We start from the raw sequence: 20,575 nt of genomic DNA on the forward strand, positions 1-20,575 counted from the left end.
CCGACCTCAAAGTTGAGTAGATTCAACTAGAAAACAGAAAGGACACCAGTAATTCTCAGAGGACACTCTGTACCTTTCACAGTTAGGCCACAAATTAGCACATATGAAAACTTTATCCTTGCCATGAGCGATTAATATTTTCAGTTTTCTGTTCGCTTGTTAGATGATCACATTTATGGCTAAAACTAAGAATGAGAGACCATTCGGTCTTATTTTGTCAATATCCAGACATCTGAGCTCTTAATGTTTTTCTAATTCAGTTATTCTTAGAGGAAAACATACAGCAAGCTTTCTACTTGGTAGATATTTATGGGTTAGTAATGAGTTAATTCTATAAATGATTAATATTTTCAGGGAGGAGATATTACTAGGCATGATGGAACAGGTGGACGGTCCATTTATGGAGATGCATTTGAGGATGAGAACTTTGAAGTGAAACACACTGGTCCTGGATTACTGTCGATGGCAAATCGTGGCCGGGACACCAATAATTCTCAGTTTTTCATCACTCTTAAAAAAGCAGAACACCTGGACTTTAAACATGTGGTATTTGGGTTTGTGAAGGATGGCATGGATGTTGTGAAAAAAATTGAATCTTTTGGTTCTCCCAAAGGGTTGGTGAATAGAATTGTCATCACAGACTGTGGGCAAATATAATGTCTAAGTAGGGATTCTACAGATATGTGCACTAACAGCATAAATCAAAGTTGGGCTGTTGTAGACTAATTATGTTCAGCTTTTTTAAAATTGACATTTCTGATGTATAAATGTAAAATTACAACTTATAGAAAAGTACTTTTTTATGTGTTAATTGACTTTGCATGTTGTGAAATAAAAGTTCAAACACTGGCATATGTTATCCTGACATTTGTTTTAAATGTGAAAAATTTAAAATTAAATCCTAGTCTTGTTAAAGCAATTGTCTTTTCTTCACTTTGGTTTGTACAAGGACTATTACATGCATAATCTATTTTCAGTTATTTTGATTTGCTACTCTGATGTATCAGTATTTTGAATACAGAATTAGCGATCATGCTTCCAAACTAAAGTAGCTCTATGTGAGAACTATTTCCTCCTCTTCCCACTGATGTACAGAAGAACAAAAAGCAAAGTGGCAATTCATTCTCCTTACCCTTCTTAAGAGCATTCAGCTGCAAATATAAGTTACCATCTTTCTCTCTAGATGGAAGTTATCTGTCCTAAGTTGAAGAAAACGTGTGTTTTCTACTGGGTGGCTTGTTTGTGAAACAGTCTTTGGGTACCTGAACCCTGAAGTTATTGAACTATTGCCTGTATACTATCTTAACATAAGTTCTTGTAAAAATCCGACTGAGAACTTGTGATCTTCCTGTGGTATAAATTAATATGCTTTGAGAGCCGCTGCTTGTATCGGTGCTTTGTATATAGGAGAGTGATTGCAAAAATATTTGTAAGGGCAATTGGATAAATAAAGAACTTGTAAAGCTTATTGGGTGGGGAAAAAAAACTGGTAAACTCTGGATCTTAAATGAAAAATAACGTGTTTTTGCATCTACTGTTAGTGACCTTTTTGGTCCAAATGCTGTTAGTTTTTTGTTGCTTTTTATGATATCCTGTTTTTTCAGCTCTGGTAAATGTCTGCTAAATTCAGAACTGAGTAACTACATTTCACTATATTAAATAGAATTCTGCGAACTTAAAGCATGTCTTATAAATAGCAATATTATGTTCAGATCCAATGCAAGCTTAACAGTATTTTGAGTGGTAAGGTGAGAAAAGCAATCTTTCACTGGACCAACGTCTGTTGGTGAGAGAGACAGGCTTTTAAGCTGAAGAGCTCTGTGTAGGCTTGAAAACTTGTCTCGCACTAACAGAAGTTGGTCTAAGAAAAGGTATTACCTCACCTATCTTCTCTCTCTAATATCCTGAGACCAGCATAGTTACAACACTGCATATAGTATTTTCAGTGATGGGCACACAATTCAAAGCCAGGATATCTAAAGGTCCCCCTAGATCAGGGTTTCTCAATATGGGGAATGGACCTAAAATTAGGCCGCCAGAATTTTTCAAAGGATCACATGGCAGCTCCTCTTGCTTCTGTCCCATAGGGCTGACTGGGCTTGCCTCCCTGGTCCAGGGTCCCAGAACCACTCAGGTTTGGCCCAGCCATCATGATGACAGGAGTCCACGTCAGCCAAATTTGAGTGGTGGCACTGCAGTCCCATGAGCCAGGTCACAACTTCACTCTCACAAATTTGTTCCAGTCAGGGGTGGGGTAAAGCAGTGCTGTAACCTGGGAGGTTGCAATGCCTAGGGCTGACAGCTAAGCCCTGCCAGCTCCACAGCACAAGAACCTCCACGGCGGGGTGAGTGCCAGGCAAGACCTGACTAAAACTATCCCAGAGTCTCCACCCTCAGCCTATTTACTGGTTCATGAGAGGTCATAAACATTTACAAATGGGTCCTGATCCCATAAAGGTTGAGAACTACTGATCTAGATATCACACTTGCATACAAATACCATTTCACTAAAGTACTTCAAAAGATAAAGAGCAGAAACACTCTGATGAACAAACTGGTAGTGTCCGCATTGAGAGCCCGTGTGCAAACAGGGCGTTGTTCAGGGCTCCTTCTCTGCTGCTCAGTGGGAACACAGTGCCCCAGTTTGGTTAAACTTTGCCCACTCTCGACTACTGGACATACTTACTCACACCAAGAGAATTATTACAAGCGCCCTGCAACCAACAAAACTGGTTTGGTTATCAGCCCTAGCCAATTTTCTTTAACCAACCATCTGGCATCAGAATGCAGCCAAGAAACTGCAATTAAAAACTGGCAGATGGACCATGTCTGCTGCCTCAGGCTCATGGTGCACAGGCTGTGGGGCTGTTTAATTGTACTGTAGACATTCAGACTCATGCTGGAGCCAAGCTCTAGGAGCTGCAAGGTGGGAGGGTCTCATAGCTGTGGCTTCAGCCCAAGCCCAAATGTCTACACTGCAATAAACAACCCCATGATCTTGAGTCAGGTGGCACAGGCCAGCTGTGGGCTTTTAATTGCTGTGTAGACATCTAGCTGACTCAAGGCTATTTTCCCGAAACCTTTCATTGCTTGTATTGTCCACATGCAATTGCTCTCTCTGTGTATAATAAAATTAATAGTTTAATCATTAAACTTGCTGTGAACTAAGTAGATAATCTTAAATACCTGAAAAGCAAATTGTCACTTTTGCAAAGCTTTTTTTAGTTCTTAAAACATCAGTTTGGCAAAATCACCACTTTTACAGTATGAATCAAGTTGTGCTGTTGCACAAATGTTTGATATCTCAATCTTCCTTTGCGATGGTTAAAAGTAAACTAAGAAGGGTATGGCTGCCATGCAGGGCCGGTGCAACCATTTAGGCGACCTAGGCGGTTTAGGCGACCTAGGGGGGCGCCATTTTCTTCAGCAGCAGCCGGATCTTCGGCCACCCTGGTTGCCGCCAGCATTTAGGCGGAGGGAGCTGGGGCAGTGGAGCGCAGGGAGGGCCGCCTGCAGCAAGGGGGAGTGGGGGCGGCATGCAGGGGAACTCCCCGCCCCAGTTCACCCCTACCCCGCCTCCTTTCCGAGCACGTGGTGGCTGCTTCACGTCTCCCGCCTCCCAGGCTTGCGGCACCTAAGCTGATTGGCACTGCAAGCCTGGGAGGCGGAAGACGTGAAGCAGCTATGGCATGCTCAGGGAGGAGGCAGAGCAGGCGTGAACTGGGGTGAGGGGGGTACCTCAGAGTGGGGGGTGGGGAGCTGCCCCGGGGGAGGCGGCGCCTCAGGGCGGGAGCTGCTGTGGGGGGTGCCTCAGGGCAGGGGTTTGGGGATGGGGGGCACAAGGTGGAAGTTTCGCCTAGGGCACGAAACATCCTTCCACCGGCTCTGCTGCCATGGTATCGTCACTTAAAACATGAGAGCTTAAATAAAGTGGTCTGGCCAAATATTCAATCTATACACATTTATGAAATAACTATATTAGCAGCAGGAGTTATGAACATGGTTTATAACTTATCAATAGATTTAGTTTATAAAATCGTATGAGGAAACTGCTGAAATTAAACATCTTGTCTTATATTTCACTTTACAAAAATTAACAAAATCTGATCAGGAGGTGGTGGCTTTTTCTGATTTCTGGAATAAAAACAAAGCTATACTGTCTACTAATTGGCTGTACATATGCCACTTCAGCTTTGCAGAGTACCAAAACAATCCACTGAAGGTCTGTTATCGTATGTCTCTCTCTGCTAGTCAATAGGAGTATACAGGCAAAAACAAAAAAATCCCATCTGTACTAGTCATGGAAACTATGCTGCAACCCTACTACCAGCAACCATCTTTTAAACACAGTTGTTGCTAGCATACTTCTGATCCCAGTGGGGCTGGGGCTAGCCCTGTAAAGAATTGAAAATACTTCAGCTAATGCTATGTTCCTTCAACCCCTGATTCGTATTCTCCTTTTTTGCTTATCTTTGGTTTAGTTAGAGTGGAGCAGACTGGAACTGAAAAAGGTATCAATGGCACGGTAACTATCCATAAACCTTTTTGCACTCATTTTGGCTGGAGAATGTCCTAATTTGCATTTATTCAGTTATTTAGACAGTCTTTCTCAAACTCAGGCTATGTCTTCACTACCCGCCGTATCGGTGGGTAGCAATCGATTTATCTGGGATCGATATAGTGCGTCTCGTTAAGACGCGCTATATCGATCCACGAACGCGCTCACCGTCGACTCCGGAACTCCACCAGAGCGAGCGGCAGTAGCACAGTCGACAGGGGAGCCACAGCCGTCGATCCCACGCCGTGTGGACCCCAGGTAATTCAATCCAAGATACTTCGACTTCAGCTATGCTATTCGCGTAGCTGAAGTTGTGTATCTTGGATCGATTTCCCCCTCGCCCCCCAGTGTAGACCAGCCCTCAGTTACAGTTTAGTTTTCTGCAAGTTTTTAGCTTGATTCTGCATCCTACATGGTTGTAGTCAAGCATGACAAGTGGGGCATGGTAACAAGCAATTCAGTAACCTACTACAAGCAATCTATTTAAAGACTTCAGTCTGTTTTGAGGAATTCCTTATCAGCAGGCTCAAAGCTGATCAGCTGAACAACTGGCCACTATGCCCAGCTTTGAAGCATTAAGCCTGGTAATACAAGGGCAATGAGAAGATATTTTATGTATATTTTCAAGGTCAGCATTGGCTGGATATAAGTAGCATTCTTTATTTAAGCAAGTTATTACTCTAACAATCATGTGATGAGACTTCCAAAGTGCAATGTAACTTTTTTTCATTAGTCTCTCACCACTGAAAAGCTGTCAGAACATGGAGTGTAAGTAGTTTGGAGAGGTGCAAGAACAGCAGGGGCCCCCTACTGATCGTTTAAACTTAAGTTCCACAGAACCTGCAACATTCCTCCGTAATATGATGTACATATGGACTCTGGACATAGATAAAAATCTGAAGCATACGATACGGGAATGAGAATGAAGGTGAGCATGTGCGAACAAAACTAACCCTCAGCACTTGCAACTACTGCATACACTCATAGCTGAAAATGATCAACCCCAATTTGCATGTTTGAGGCCCTGGGAATACTGGAGCATGAAACTGAAGTAGCAACTAGAGCGAGGCAAGCAGGGCCGGCTCCAGGGTTTTGGCTGCCCCAAGCAGCCAAAACAAACAAACAAACAAACAAAAGCGGCGGCAATTCGGCGGGAGGTCCTTCGCTCCCAGGTGGAGTGAGGGACCGTCCGCCGAATTGCCGCCGAATACCTGGACCTGCCGCCCCTCTCCAGAGCGGCCGCCCCAAGAACCTGCTTGAGAAGCTGGTCCCTGGAGCCGGCCCTGGAGGCAGGGAACAGTTTTCCTGCATCAGGATGAACTGTGAACCTTCTGATGTCATTTGCAAAAAGCTCGAGCCCCACCCTTGCATAGCCCGGTGGCCAGGACACTCACTTGAAAAGTGGGAGACCTACATTCCAGTCCCTGCTCCAATTAAAGTGGAACCGCTCCAACAGGAGAAATTGCGAAACCCATTCTAGACTAGCTAATAGGCTGGTGGTTAAGCCATTCACCTAGGATGTGAGCAAATGGCAGAGTAGGTACTTGAAGTTGGGTCTTTCACATCTGAATCCTGGGCTGTTCTGGGGGGAAGGGGCGGGGGTCTTTCTCTCATCTTGACAAGAAATGCTATTCTGGACCTGAGAAATCTCTAATCACTGAAGTTTAATCAAAAGTGATAGGTTATTGTGAAGAATTTTGGTTTTGATGAATTGGCCTTTTCCCATAAAGTTTAGTTGAAAAATTCCTGACCACCTCTAATTTTTACCCCTAATGCCATGAAACTACCACCAAAGGACTGCACTTCTCATGCTGGAACATTCCTGAAATTACTGCCCATGCCATAATTATGGATGGTTTACTCCACTGGAGGCGATTCATAAATTTGGTTTTGTACAGAATTTAGGGGCGGTGGAAATCAGCATTAGCAAAATAAGAGAAATTCTCATTTCCTGTATGAGCAGAGTTTGCCAGATGCACTGTGACTAATAAACTGCATTTATTCCATCTTGTACAAAAATTCTGAATTGGTTAATTTGTATTCTTTGTAGATGTATAATCAATGCATAGAATACATATAAAACAGTGCTTTTGACATGCTCAAAAGTTTATTATACACTTAGCATCTTGATTTAGAAAAACTAAATCTTTACTATTTTGTGTAATGAGGCCCCTGGCACCCTGCTCCAACTCCTCTCTCCTTTCCCCCTTTACTAGCACATGGAACATGCACTTATCAAACAGGCTGCGGCCTTGAAGTTTTAAGAAAGTGGATACAGCACCTGCACTCTCCCTACTCAAAGTACCAAACTCAAGGCAGGGAATGTACTGTTTACACTTCCAAATGAAGTCATTTTAGTATTCGACATAACTGATGAAAAAATTCTCCATTTTAAAAAAGTTTTGGAAGAATTAAAAATGTAGACTGAGATAAATACATACATTACTTTAAATGAACCTTATCTTCATTTTTAAAAATTCCATTTGTATGTTTTGGTCTCCAAAGAACATGAATCAACATATCTACCTGCTGTAGCACTGCAATGTCCATTACAGCGTTTCTGTTTGTTTGCTTTTATACTAGCCCCACATGTAGGCTTTTGCTTTGTCAATTAAGTCACTTGATTTATGGAACATTTCCTGTGTTGATTTCTAAAACATCTCAGTAGAAATGAGGAGAGACCGCCGTAAATACTACCTAGTGAAGTAAGTAAATGTGCATGACTATGTTCCCATGTATGGGGGGGGAAAGGCAGGCCCTATCCAAAGGACTTCACATTGTTAAAAAAAATCATCAGTAGTGGTAAGGCTACACTAATATAAATGTGCTAGTACATTATGACTAGAGTGAAGTGAATAATGGAAAAAATGCACGCAAATTATCAAATTCAAAAGCAAATGTTGATTTGAATGTATTTGCCCCCTTCTGTGTTTGCTTTTTGTGAACATTCAAAAGTTTAATTTCATTATGTTGGGAAACTCTTATCCATGAAGAGAGTTTGGCAGAACAGCCTGAAAAGTCATTAGACTCTGGTTTCATCTGATCATGATGTTTGTTGCACAGCTGACATCCTTTCACCAGAATTATTTATCTCTGGCTCTCCTACTTTGTCCTAAGTTTCGTGAGCTGCCTTGTCCCAGTGTCACTGATTTGACAGGTCATAAGTCATTACAGTAGATGGTTCTTGGCTTTGAACTGGTCACAGAAGTAGTCTGGAAATCAGCAGAGGGATTGGAACAGAAGTAACAGGCTTTTGGCATATCTTTCTGTTGAGCAGGCAGGGTGCCACATTCTGCACAAGTGGGAGCCTCCACATTGCTGCTACCTGCAAACCCAGATATGGTGAGTAACAGTAATCCTGGCTGGAGGTTACAAATCCATGGATAGATGTGACCGACAGGATCCTCATCTGGGAGGAAGAGGTGAAGTTTCTTTGCAAGCTGGTGATGGGAGAACCTGATCTAGTAGGCTAAATATTGAGTTGACGACAGCCTTGAGGTTTCATGCTACTTTGATGAACAGTAGGAAATCTCTGTGATGGAAGGGGAGGGCAGTGATGTAGCTATTTTTCAAAGCATTTCTGCCTCCCTGAAGTATCACTTTAATCTTGCCCAGGTTGATTTTAAGTTCTTCACCAGGTACTGCTCTCCTTTGATATTGCCACGGGGAGGTGATCTCTTAGCCCCACTAAGGTTTGTCTCATGTTGTGTCCCAAAATGAAGTCCACTGGTAAGGCATCGAGGATGCTGGCAGATGTCCCATGTTACAGTTTTTTTGTCACTATTTTGCAATTATTTAGCCTAGGAATGAAAGGTTAGAGATGGAGAAAATGTATTCTGCATCAAGTGTTGGCTTTTTGAGGATCAGGTGGATTGTTACATTTTTCAGGGAGGCTGACAGGTTAATTTCTTTAAAGGAAACCTTGATTTTCCTATTCTACAGAGGGTGGCTTGAATATTCATCACATCTTCTCTCTTTTCATCATTTGTGGTGGGGCCAAATTCTGAGAGATGTGGGATGGTTAACGTGATGGGAATGTAAATACAACAAGTTCCTCTTGTATACAGTTGCTCTGTTTTGCAAAATATCAGGTGAGCTCTTCATCAGGCCACTTGGTTCACAAACAGATGCTCCTTATCTGTAACTTGAGGGAGTTACCACATATTAGAGTAGTCTAGATCCTCTTCTGACGAAGAGAACTGATAGGAATAGTGCAGTTATTCACTCTGCTGTATGCCAGCAGTCTGCAGGCCGCACTAGGCTCACAAAGAAGCTGCTGCTTTTCAGCTGCGCATAGTAACAGGCAGCATCACCACAGATAAGAAACTAAGAGAGTGGGGCAGAAAGTAGCAGTGTGATAGCATTCCTGTGCCCTGACTTCCAATACGTCCTCCTGCTCCCAGAGCCGTATGGCAGATGCTAGCATTCTTGCAAGGTGTTCTACTTCCTCACAAGTTTCAGAGTAACAGCCGTGTTAGTCTGTATCCGCAAAAAGAAGAACAGGAGTACTTGTGGCACCTTAGAGACTAACAAATTTATTAGAGCATAAGCTTTCGTGGACTACAGCCCACTTCTTCGGATGCATCCGAAGAAGTGGGCTGTAGTCCACGAAAGCTTATGCTCTAATAAATTTGTTAGTCTCTAAGGTGCCACAAGTACTCCTGTTCTTCTTTTTACTTCCTCACAGGTGATCTGATCCAAACTTTGTAGAGACCTAGGCCTAGATAAGTTCATAGAGGATAGGTCTATCTATGGCTATTAGCCCAGATGGTCAGATTAAAGGAAACTGAAGATTTGACATCAACCGGGAAAGTCAGTCAGTCTTGATATCATATGATCCCAAAGAATAAATTTGTGTATGAAAAAAAGAAAAATTTAGAATTAAAAACGAGTGTTGTAATACAAACAGGATGTGCTATATTTGAAACACTGAGATGTGACTGCTGAAGCTACTAGCAGCCAGGGCCGGCTCCAGGCACCAGCCCACCAAGCTTGTGCTTGGGGCGGCACCTGGAGGGAGGCGGTGCGGTGCTCCGGCTCCGGCCGCCGGGGAGAGCGGAGCCCCGGGCGGGCTCGCCGCCCTCCCCTCGGCGCTCTGGCCACCGGGGACAGCGGAGCCCCGACTGGGACTCGCTGCCGGGGAGAGCGGAGCCCCGGCCGGGGCTCGCCGCTCTCCCCCTGGCGCTCTGGCCGCCCTCCCCTGCCGCGCTGGCGGGGGGGGGGGAGGCGGCCGAAGGCTTTTTTGCGTGGGGCGGCAAAAAAGCCAGAGCCGTCCCTGCCAGCAGCTATTACTATTTTAAATGATTATTGCTATTAATACATCAATTACATAGCACAGTGCCATCCACCTGCACAGTGTTAAGGAAGGTGAATGATGAAGTGCCAAAAGTAACAAAAATAACATTTTAAAAAGTCAGTAATGTACAGACAGGCAGTGCTATTTACAGTGGCTAGCAAGGAAAAGTCAGGCCAGTTCAGGCAATGCGAACAGCCGAGAAGATACATTTGTGGGGCTTTATACAAACTGACCCGGGCTTCTTTTAAACACTGCATTATTATTGGGGGGGGGGGGTGTTTATAAACTATTTCACTGATCCAAGTCTCCGTTAGCAGCTCGGGACCTGGCTTCAGACAGGGCAACGCTCCCTTGCAGCCTTGGGCATAAGAGCGCAGCCCTGGGAAGCGGGTGCTGAGATGCCCCGTCCTGCAAGGGGCGGGGGAGCTCCTCTTTCCTCCCCCCGCTGCAGGCAGCTGACCCCGCCTAGGGTAACTGTTCCCCGCTTCTGCCACCATCTAGCAGCGCCTCAAGCCCGGCTCCTACCCCCGGCCCTGATTTTGGCTCCGCTCTTCCCCCTGGCGCCAGCTGGTTGCCCCCACACCCGGAGCGTTCCGCCCGCCGAGCTGCGCCCTGTGAGCCCGCGGCCAGCAGGGGGCGCGCTGCCCCCCCGCGCGCCCGCCCCTCCACTACGGGCAGCGGCGTCAGCAGGCGTCACGGAGCTGGCTCCGTCAGCCAGCGCATGCTCAGTGCCGCCTCGGCGGCCAACTGCCGCGCCGCAGCGGCTTAGCGCGGGGCGCTTGTGGCCAGTGGCGGAGGCGCGAGCGGGGCGGCTCATGGCGAGCCCGGCTCTGAGCAGCTCCGTGGAGCGTCTGAAGCGGCGCTACCTGCGCGGGGAGCCGAGGCCCGCGGGGGTGAGAGGCGCTGAGGCGGCCAGGGCAGGAGGGGGCGTGGATGGAGCGGGCAGCAGGAGTGGTGGGGGCCGCCCGGGTGGGGGGCGCGTGTAGGAAAACGTGGGGTCAGGTCGTGAGCTGCTGGGTCGGTGCTTGGGCCCCTCTGAAGATCCAGGCTCCCTGGCAGCAGCGTGTTCCCTGCCCCCCAGGCGGAGGCTCCTGGTCTCCTTGGTGAGGGGCTCTGTAATAGCCCCCAATGTACCAGCCTCATCTGTGGGTAGGGCGCCCAGACAGCAAGTGTGAACAGTCAGGATGGGGGTGGGGGGCAATAGGAGCCTATATAAGAAAAAGACCCAAAATCGGGACTGTCCCTCTAAAATCGGGACATCTGGTCACCCTATCTGTGGGGCATGAGGAGGGGTCCCGCCCCCAGCCTGTGGCATTGGGCAGGCTCCCTGGTGCCCCCTGTGGGGAGGGGAGTTACCCCAAAGTTATCAGCGTTGCACCGGGAGGGAGCGTCCTCCGTCTCTTACTGCTGAACATTAGTTACTTCAGAAAGAAAGAATCGCGATGTGGGGGCTATGGGGGGCCATTCACATGAAGGGAATTAATCCTGTGGAGGTTTTGTGTTATCCTCCTTTTAGGTTTTTGTCACGTGTTGTGTCTCACCTTCAGGCTTTGGCATGATGGAGTGGTGTGGCATTGGAAATGTGCACCCCTTTGTGTTTTCTTTCCCTCTTTACAGGCAGCCGGTTAAAATAATAGCTTGTGAGGGAGTGTATGGAGCGCCAGAATCTGCTAAACACTTTGGGCAATGAGTGAGCCCTAATGGCTGTGGGACATGAGGCGCATTCTATATTAGTCTATTTTAGGGTACTCTGTAGCACCTATCATCATATTACCTAAGGACTTACTAAATAAATATTCAAACCTGTGTAACAATAAAATGGGAAGTGACCGCTAGTTGGTTGACTTGTGACACAGCAACATAAGTGGGTTTTGGGGAGGGATTTGGAGGAGGATCAGTTCAGGCAGGTCATTTCATGCATAAGGACAGTGTTGAAGAAAGCAAAAGAACATATGTGGTGGCTGGGTGGGGGGTGGAAAGTGGTAGGAAGAACATGGATAAGGATGAGAGCGCAGAATAATGAAGGGCCTAGAAGATTAGAACAAGAACTTGATATTATGGATAGAGCCCTGTACACTTATATCCGCGGATGCAAATCGGTATCCACAGAGCTGCAGAGCTCTAACGGGAACCGCAGCAATGAAAGCAGCAGCCTGGTGGGCTGCTGCTCCCAGGAGCTAGTGCCCCGTGCTGGCAGCTCCTCCAGCATGGCTGTATCATGGAATAGGTGTGATGGAGAGATTGAAAGAGATGGACAGTGTGGGCTAGAGTAATGGGCAGTAATAGATGATTATAGCAGCTGCAGTTTGTATTGATTGAGGGTGAGGTGGAAAGATATGGTTGTCAGAAAGGCCAGAGAGGAGGAAACTGCAGTAATCAAGAGAAGAGATTAGGGCCTGGATGAGAGTCCTAGTTATCTGGACAGAAAGAAAGGTCAGATATTAGAAATGACATGTAAGAAACTGACAATTTGGAGAGAACCTGGGAGCAAGAGAGCAGGAAGAGTTGAAGATGTCTGTGAAGTTAAAAGTCTAAGGCCTTGGCTACACTTACCAGGTAGTTCGACGGCTGGAAATCGAAGTTCTGGGTTCGACTTATCGCGTCTAGTCTGGACGCGATAAGTCGAACCCGGAAGTGCTCGCCGTCGACTGCGGTACTCCAGCTCGGCGAGAGGAGTACCGCGGAGTCGACGGGGGAGCCTGCCTGCCGCGTGTGGACCAAGGTAAGTTCGAACTAAGGTACTTCGACTTCAGCTACGTTATTCACGTAGCTGAAGTTGCGTACCTTAGTTCGAATTGGGGGGGGTAGTGTAGACCAAGCCTAATTGATGGAAAGGATAGTGATGTTATCAACAGTTGACAATAAAGGGGCAGTGGAAAGGGTTGCTGTTGAGCTAGGGCCATATTATAGAGGTGGGGAGAGCTGTTAGTGATCCCTATATTAAGAATGCTTAATGCTTTCCATTCTTGGGACCTTTTCTTTGAGGAGCTCACACACCTTTAGTGTTTGCCAAAAGCCTTTGATATTTGACTGAGAGAACACCTTCAGGCTACCCATTTACCTTTTCTTTGTCCCATGAAATTCAGTTCATCTTTTGCCAAGATATGAACTATTAAAGATTGACATCCCTTCTCTCACTTGCATGGCCCAGGAAAAACATTGGCAGTGTGCCCAAGTAATTGAACACACGTACATTCTAAGTCCAAGATCATGCCAAAGCGACAATAGTAAGCTGTACTAGCTGGGAGCAGCCAGAGTGGATGGGACAGGTGGAGAGGAGGGCTCTCCAGACTAAAGACAAATGGATGGCCCCAGTGGCCTATTCTGCCTCCTTGGAGCATCAGAGGGGGGCAGTAATCAGTCTGGGTTTCTCCATCCCATAAATCCACCTGGATCCACTTCCCCGGTCTCCCTCCCCAGCCCCTGGGGTACTACATGGGACTGGAGCCCTTCCAACTCCCAGAGTTTGTCAGTGGGGAGCCAATCTCCTGATTGTACTAGTCCATCCTCCCTCTGGGATAACAACCTTCTGCTGCCTGGTGAGGTAGTTCTGTAGCTCAAGTAGTACCAATCCATACTGCAATGTTGAAGGTTCAGAGTTCAACCTCTGTTGATGATGCCTGTTGGAAAGGGGGGAAATGTTACAGTTGCACATAATATAATTCGTTTTTACTTTTTTTCCTTAAAAAATAACACACGGAGCTGCATGCAAAAATTACCTTAAAAGAACATTATTGAAGTTGGGAAATGCTAGATTTACAGTTGTCTGTGAAACCTCAGTTCTGCCCCTTTGTGCATATGTGTTATGATTAAGATTCTGTCACGGGTATTTTTAGTAAAAGTCACGGACAGGTCGTGGGCAATAAACAAAAATTCATGGAAGCTCGTGACTTGTTCCTGACTCTTACTAAAAATACCCTGGGGCAGGGCAGGGGTAGACAGAGGGGCTGACCCAGCCCAAGCCACTGCTCCAGTGGGATGGGGGCCTCTGCTCTTACAGCCCCGCAGCTGGTAGCTCCTTCTCCAGAAGAAGTCCCGGAAAGTCATGGAATCTGTGACCTCTGTGGCAGAATCGTATCTGTAGTTATGATACAGTCTTTTATTACATGATCACGTACTATTTTTTTCCACAAGAGCACAGACTGGATGCACAGTAGGGTAGAATGAGGGTTGCAGGAGCCACCTTAAATCTAGCATTTCTTAACATTCAAGTGCTTGAATTTGCAACCTAATAATACTTTAATGTAATTTTTTTAAAGTGTATAGTTATAGGTTGATGGCAAGACATAAGGTAGGAAATGTTGGAGTAATAGGCTGAAATGTAGGACTGGATGGAGCTGTTTCTATGGCTACCTAATCTACTTACACCTATTTACTTGAATGGCCCTTATCACTGAGGTATTTGAGGGTCTCTCAAGTTTTCAAAAATAGAAATAATGTTAGCAATCTTTCATTTGTAGCTTATGGGGAAGTAGCTTGATTAGTTTATAGTGTTTTTTTGTTTCTTCGCTTATGTTCGTGTGAGGTTTCACTTACATTTTTGTTTAGGAAAAATCATCCTCTGCTCAAAGCAAACATCTTTTAACAGCAATTCCTTAGTAAAGGCACTATAAACTGTAAACAGATACATTGTAACGTACATTATAATGGAATTAAAAATAGTAGGGACTTTTTTTCTGTTTTCTCTTAGGATTGTCTTTCAGGTTCATTACAGACCAAATGTAAAAAAGGAAACTCCCTAACATACACAGGTAATACACAAAAAGGATGTTTTGGATATCTTTGTTAAAAGGAACATCAGTTCAAATTCACTATTCTTTAAATTTATCTTAAGAATTCCTGTGCTTTGGGGGAGTAGTTTTATATTTTCTCCAAGTGTATTTTAAGTAGGCAGACATTGGTTTGTGTTTGTGAAACTTGGGCACCAGCCTGGAAGTGTATACATATGTATGGATTCTACAGGAGTACTCTAGGAAATCTCCTTGCGTTGCAGTTGCGGGTGGGTTGGCAGGAGAGGAATTGCTAATGCTTATGTATCTTCCCTGTGAGAAGGAGGGCTGCTGGTAAGGAAGATATGGGTAAAAAAGAGTATTGCTCCCACAGTGTCTAAAAAGAAAGCTCCACTAGCTGGGCATTAAAGCGAAAACTAGTACCAATAACCTTTTGGGGGCGGGGGAAGGTGACTATAATGGCCCAGTACTGCAATAGAGTCTTAGGCTGTGTCTACACTGCCACTTTCAGTGCTAAAACTTTTGTTGTTCAGGGGTGTGAAACCCCCCCCCCCAAGTGATAAAAGTTTTAGCGCTGAAAAGCGCCAGTATAGACAGTGCTTTATCTCGGGGCGATAAAGCTACACTGCTTGTTTGGGGTGTTTATCACCGGGCGATTTCTCCCCTGGCGATAACGCGTGTCTACACTGCCCACGTCACAGTGCTGCTGCGGCCGTGTTGTAACATGGCTAGTGGAGACGTACCCTTACTTTCATCCATAGAATGAAAATCAGCTACATGCACACCCCACTCACGGTAAGTAAGGTTCTAGTATATGTATGACCATCTTATTCTATATGTTTGAGAAGGTGAGGATTGGCTGCTATTGGGATGTGGCAGAGAGAAGCATTTGGTTATCATTGGCACATATATGAGAACTGGCTGCCATCAGTTGGATTGCGTGGGATGGAGTAAGTGTCTTGTTGAGAGGGGGTCGGTTTGTGGGAAATTCTTTGAGGTGGGTGGTATTGGGTAGCTCCCTATGTGGCAATATGTTGCTTTTATAGCCATGTGCACAGGGCTGTCCTTAGGGGTGGATCACCCGGGCAGCCGCCCAGGGTGCCCGGTGGTCAAGGACGCTCCGTGTGGCAGCTTCCCCATGTGGGTGCAGGAGGGATTGCAGGTGTTAGGGGCTGGGTTACAAGGGGGCACCCACGGGGGACAGGGACAATGGGGGGGGACACCCATGGGGGCCAGAGTGCCAAAATACAAGTTCCTCTAGGGCACCAGTTTCCCTAAGGTTGGCCTTGCGTGTACAGTACATGCAGGTGCCTAGGATTGCTAACTGGAGGGGACGCAGTTAAACATCGCATGACGCAAATTATAAAAAATAAAATTAAAACAGGAAACTTAAAATCTTTTAAAAAGTTTTAGGTTATATAATCTAAGACTTTTATATACATTCACTTTTTAAATGTACAGATATGAACTTAATGCAGGTGGGGTTCCAGAGAAATGCATGTTCCCATGCTGATGCTCATGATAAGCAAGTAACAGGCTATGTTGTTCAAACTTCAAATTTGCATAGCAATTAACATATGCATGCAAATTGTAAAACTTCAGGAAGACAGATGTGACTTGAAAACAAAGTTGAGGTTTCTAAAATGTTTTTAGTAACAGAACTAAGCTTTTAAAAAGATTCTCAAAAATGTAATAAGTTTGAATGTTCTTTAAAATTGACTTAATGGTTTTAGAAATGCAAGGTGGTAAGGTAATATCTTCTATTGGAACAACTTTTGTTGGTGAGAGAGACAAACTTTTGAGCTTACATAGAACTGTTCTTCAGGTTTAATTTTGTTAGGACTTTTTTAGGACTTAATTTTTTTAGTCATCTATAAAACTTTTCAGTTTTAAATTATTATTAAAATACAATTTAGCTAGTATTTTGTATTTCTCTAAATTTAATTCCTAACTTGTCAGAGCTCCTTCTAATATGTTCTGATTCTGAGTTTTGTTCTCTTAAGCAATAACCCTTACAGAGTACAAAATATATTAATTAAATCATTCTGGATTTTTTTAATGTGTGCTTTTCAACTGCAAAATGAAATATTTAATATTTGAATTATTTTATAGGTAACTTGGACAGTTCATCAGATAATACAATTATGCCTTTGTCCATAAATTTTTCACAATCAAAAAGGACCCACAATGGAAGAAAGCACTATAGCAAACCTCTTAGTGACTTGTTCAAGAGTTTCAAAAACTTGGATTGGTAAGAGATGAACCCTCATTCCCTCATATGTCCATAGACCCCTTTTTCTTCCTCCCATCCTCCCCTTAAACCCAAAATCTAAACAAATCATGAGTTAACCCTTAATACATTATGTAGGATTTTCAGACGGATCCAGTAGCAGGTTGCCATGTGCAAGGCATAGCTTTCACAGTTTTTGTATACTCATACTTTCGTGGTCAGTAAGGATCAGCTTCTGTCTGACTAATGTAATAATGTGAATAGGGCTGTCAAGCGATTAAAAAAATAATCGTGGTGTTAAACAATAATAGAATAACATTTTAAAAAATATTTTTGGATGTTTTCTACATTTTCAAATATATTGATTTCAATTACAACAAGAATACAAAATACAGTGCTTACTTATTATTTATTTTGTATTACAAATATTAGCACTAACATTTTTCAATTAAAAAAAAAAAGTATTTTTCAATTCACCTAATACAGTACTGTAGTGCATGATTTTCTTTATCATGAAAGTTGAACTTACAAATCTAGAATTGTATACAAAATGTAACTGCATTCAAAATAAAACAATGTAAAACTTTAGAGCCTACAAGTCCACTCAGTCCTACTTCAGCCAGTCAGCTGAAAGTGAGAACCGGCATTCGCATGGCACGATATTTACGTGCCAGATACACTAAAGATTCACATGTCCCTTGATGTTTCAACCACCATTCCAGAGGACATGCGTCCTTGCTGATGATGTGTTCTGCTCAATAACAATCCAAAGCAGTGTGGACCAACGCATGTTCATTTTCATCATCTGAGTCAGAAGGTTGATTTATTATTATTATTATTATTATTTTTTTTTTTTTTGGTGGTTTGGGTTCTGTAGTTTCCGCATTTGAGTGTTGCTTGTTTAAGACTTCTGAAAGTATGCTCATACCTTGTCCCTTTCAGATTTTTGGACGGCACTTCAGATTCTTAAACCTTGGGTCTAGTGCCAATACTATTTTTAAAAATCTCACATTGGTACCTTCTTTGCGTTTTGTCAAATCTGTAGATAAAGTGTTCTTAAAATGAACATGTGCTGGGTCATCATCTGAGACTGCTATAACATGAAATATATGGCAGAATCTGGATAAAAAAGAGCCAAAGGCATATAGTTCTCCCCCAAGGAGTTCAGTCACAAATGTAATTAACGCATTATTTTTTAATGAGCATCGTCAGCATGGAAGCATGTTCTCTGGAATGGTGGCCAAAGCATGAAGGGGCATTCAAATGTTTAGCATATCTGGCACGTAAATACCTTGCAACACCGGCTACAAAAGTGCCATGCGAATGCCTGTTCTCACTTTCAGGTGACATTATAAATAAGAAGTAGGCAGCAGTATTTCCCATAAATGTAAACAAACTTGTTTGTTTTAGCAATTGGCTGAACAAGAAGTAGGACTGAGCAGACTTGAAGGCACTAAAGTTTTACATTGTTTTGTTTCTGAGTGCAGTTATGTAACAAAAAAAAATCTACATTTGTAAGTTACACTTCCAGGATAAAGAGATTGCACTACAGCACTTGTGTGAGGTGAACTGAAAAATACTATTTCTTTTGTTTATAATTTTTACAGTGTAAATATTTGTAATAAAAAATAATAGAAAGTGAGCACTGTACACTTTGTATTCTATGTTGTAATAGAAATCAATATATTTGAAAATTTAGAAAAAAAAATCCAAAAATATTTAGTAAATTTCAATTGGTATTCTATTGTTTAACAGTGCAATTCATCACGATTAAATTTTTTAATAGCGATTAAATTTTTTGAGTTAATCGCGTGAGTTAATTGCAATTAATCGGCAGCCTTAAATGTGAACACTGATTTTGGGTAGGGCAGTTCATCCACTTACTTGAGATAACTATATGTACAGGGCTCAGCTTGTGGGATGCAGGGATTAAGACGTATAAGGGACTAAACAAGTGAGGAGAAAGGGAGACAGCCAGAGTTGACAAGATAGTCTTAAATCTATTTAGAAGACTCCAGAGAGATAATCTTAATGCTCCAATGCACCAACCTGAAAGAGAACATACATCGCACCTTTTATTTTCTTCTCTGGATATCCTGTTTGGAAGAAAAAAAGTTGTGCTTTGATCTGTTATAAAAGTGGTTTAGTTGTTGCATGCATGTAATTTATGAAAATTAGATCGCTTACTTGTTCCACGGGTTTTGCGAAGTCATCAATTTCATTGTTTGACTGTAGTTAATATCTTATTTTATGAGTGCTTTTCATTCTGAAGGGATCTCAAAGTGCTTTTCAAATTACTTAGTGTTGTCTCTTTGCATTCAGTCAAATGTAAATATGCTGGAATGAGAAACAGTTGTATTAATATGCAAATCTTCTTTACATGCATAACATTTTAGAATGGCACTGAATAATTTCAGATTCATGACATCCATTTGTATTTTTTAGCTTTGATGATGAGCTGGATTCGCTCTATGATTCAAGTCAGCTAGAACTAGAGGAAGAGGTCATTGTAAATGTCTCTGCAACTGATGCAATTCCAAATACAGTCACGTACACATATACAGAAACAGGTAATCAGAAAAATATTAAATTCACCTTCAATTTATCACATAACTTTTGACTTATATGTATGAAAAATAAAACCTTTATTCAGGTTTCAACTGAATCTTTTTCATAATCCAATTAATAAAATTAATTGAGTGAGTAAACTATATTTTAGTTTTGAGATGTAATGTTTTAGTAGATCTAGTCATAATTGTATTATATATAAACAAGACAAATTCTTTTCTAAAAGATTGGCCTTTTTAAGACTCAGGCAATGCAGTTCTGATTATTGTATGTTATGGATCAAGAAATAGAGAAAAAGAAAAAGCCAGCCATTATTAACACAGTATTTTCAGTTTATAAAATGAAACATTTTCAATGTTAAGAATAGGTGGTCTGATTAAATAGCACTGTTCCAAGACATTATTTGACTTCCACATAAAAACATCTCTCATAATGTTCCTTCATGTTCTCCCACCATCACCAAAAGAACCAGTCAAAACACTGAGAAATAGTTACTGCTTAATAGCTATATTTTGCTTTCAGTCTGCGCACAGATCTTCTAGTGATGTCTGTTGGACTTCTGCGTGTAGGCTTAGGATATAATTTATGTATTAAACTGCACTGATCAGAAAACTAATAATAATAATAGTCCAAAATGAATCACAGGAAATAGATGATAAAGGTTTTGAACAAATACTCATAGTATCTCAGGAGATACTCAGACTAACTTTTCACTTTAGTACCTGGTATACTGCTATTTAATCACAAAAGCCTAACGTGTTTCTACTTTTATGTAACAATAACTGGTCATCTGATTTATTAATCTAAACTGCAAGAATAATTTTTATAAAACGTGTTCTTTTCATTTCTTAGATGTCACCCTACCATCCAATTTGGCTGCAAACACAGTAACATGTAGTGACCATGATATCAGTAGTGGTCTGGTTAGGAAGATCGTGAGCAAGCCTGAAACTCAGGTATTGAGTGGTCAAAGATTAATACCATCTCACATCAACCAGATTTATGATGAGCTATATGTCATACATCAGAAACTGCAGGTAGGAACTGGAAATGACTTTAGAATATTTAGAGTATTTTTTTTTTTTTAAAGCTGCTCTTCGTATCATTCTACAGCATAATGTAAGCTGTTGTATTGCAAGAGGCTTTAACAACTTGTCTAATGAGGCAGTGCTCTCTTATGGATAAAGGAGGGG

General features: G+C 42.8%; 2 protein-coding genes across 8 annotated transcripts in view; both read left to right on the forward strand.

Annotated features, from left to right (window-relative positions):
• The window catches only part of RGPD4 (RANBP2 like and GRIP domain containing 4), a 64,962-nt gene extending 63,282 nt beyond the window's left edge, over positions 1-1,680 (forward strand). For both annotated transcript variants that reach the window (XM_054010643.1, XM_054010653.1), the window contains one exon: positions 355-1,680. In XM_054010643.1, the coding sequence (XP_053866618.1) occupies positions 355-657 (303 nt within the window). In that variant the 3' untranslated portion in view covers positions 658-1,680. The remainder of the gene's footprint in view (positions 1-354) is intronic.
• An 8,917-nt stretch (positions 1,681-10,597) lies between these two features.
• The window catches only part of CCDC138 (coiled-coil domain containing 138), a 58,182-nt gene continuing 48,204 nt past the window's right edge, over positions 10,598-20,575 (forward strand). For 2 of the 6 annotated variants that reach the window (XM_054010667.1, XM_054010698.1), the window contains exons 1-5: positions 10,598-10,747; positions 14,545-14,605; positions 16,697-16,835; positions 19,260-19,384; positions 20,235-20,419. In XM_054010667.1, the coding sequence (XP_053866642.1) occupies positions 10,670-10,747; positions 14,545-14,605; positions 16,697-16,835; positions 19,260-19,384; positions 20,235-20,419 (588 nt within the window). In that variant the 5' untranslated portion in view covers positions 10,598-10,669. Of the gene's footprint in view, positions 10,748-10,862; positions 14,606-15,285; positions 15,380-16,696; positions 16,836-19,259; positions 19,385-20,234; positions 20,420-20,575 lie in introns of those variants that run through there. The other 4 variants (XM_054010678.1, XM_054010689.1, XM_054010696.1 and 1 more) reach the window with 4 other exon arrangements.

Source organism: Malaclemys terrapin, chromosome 1, assembly GCF_027887155.1.
Source record: "Malaclemys terrapin pileata isolate rMalTer1 chromosome 1, rMalTer1.hap1, whole genome shotgun sequence".
NCBI lineage: Eukaryota > Metazoa > Chordata > Testudines > Emydidae > Malaclemys > Malaclemys terrapin.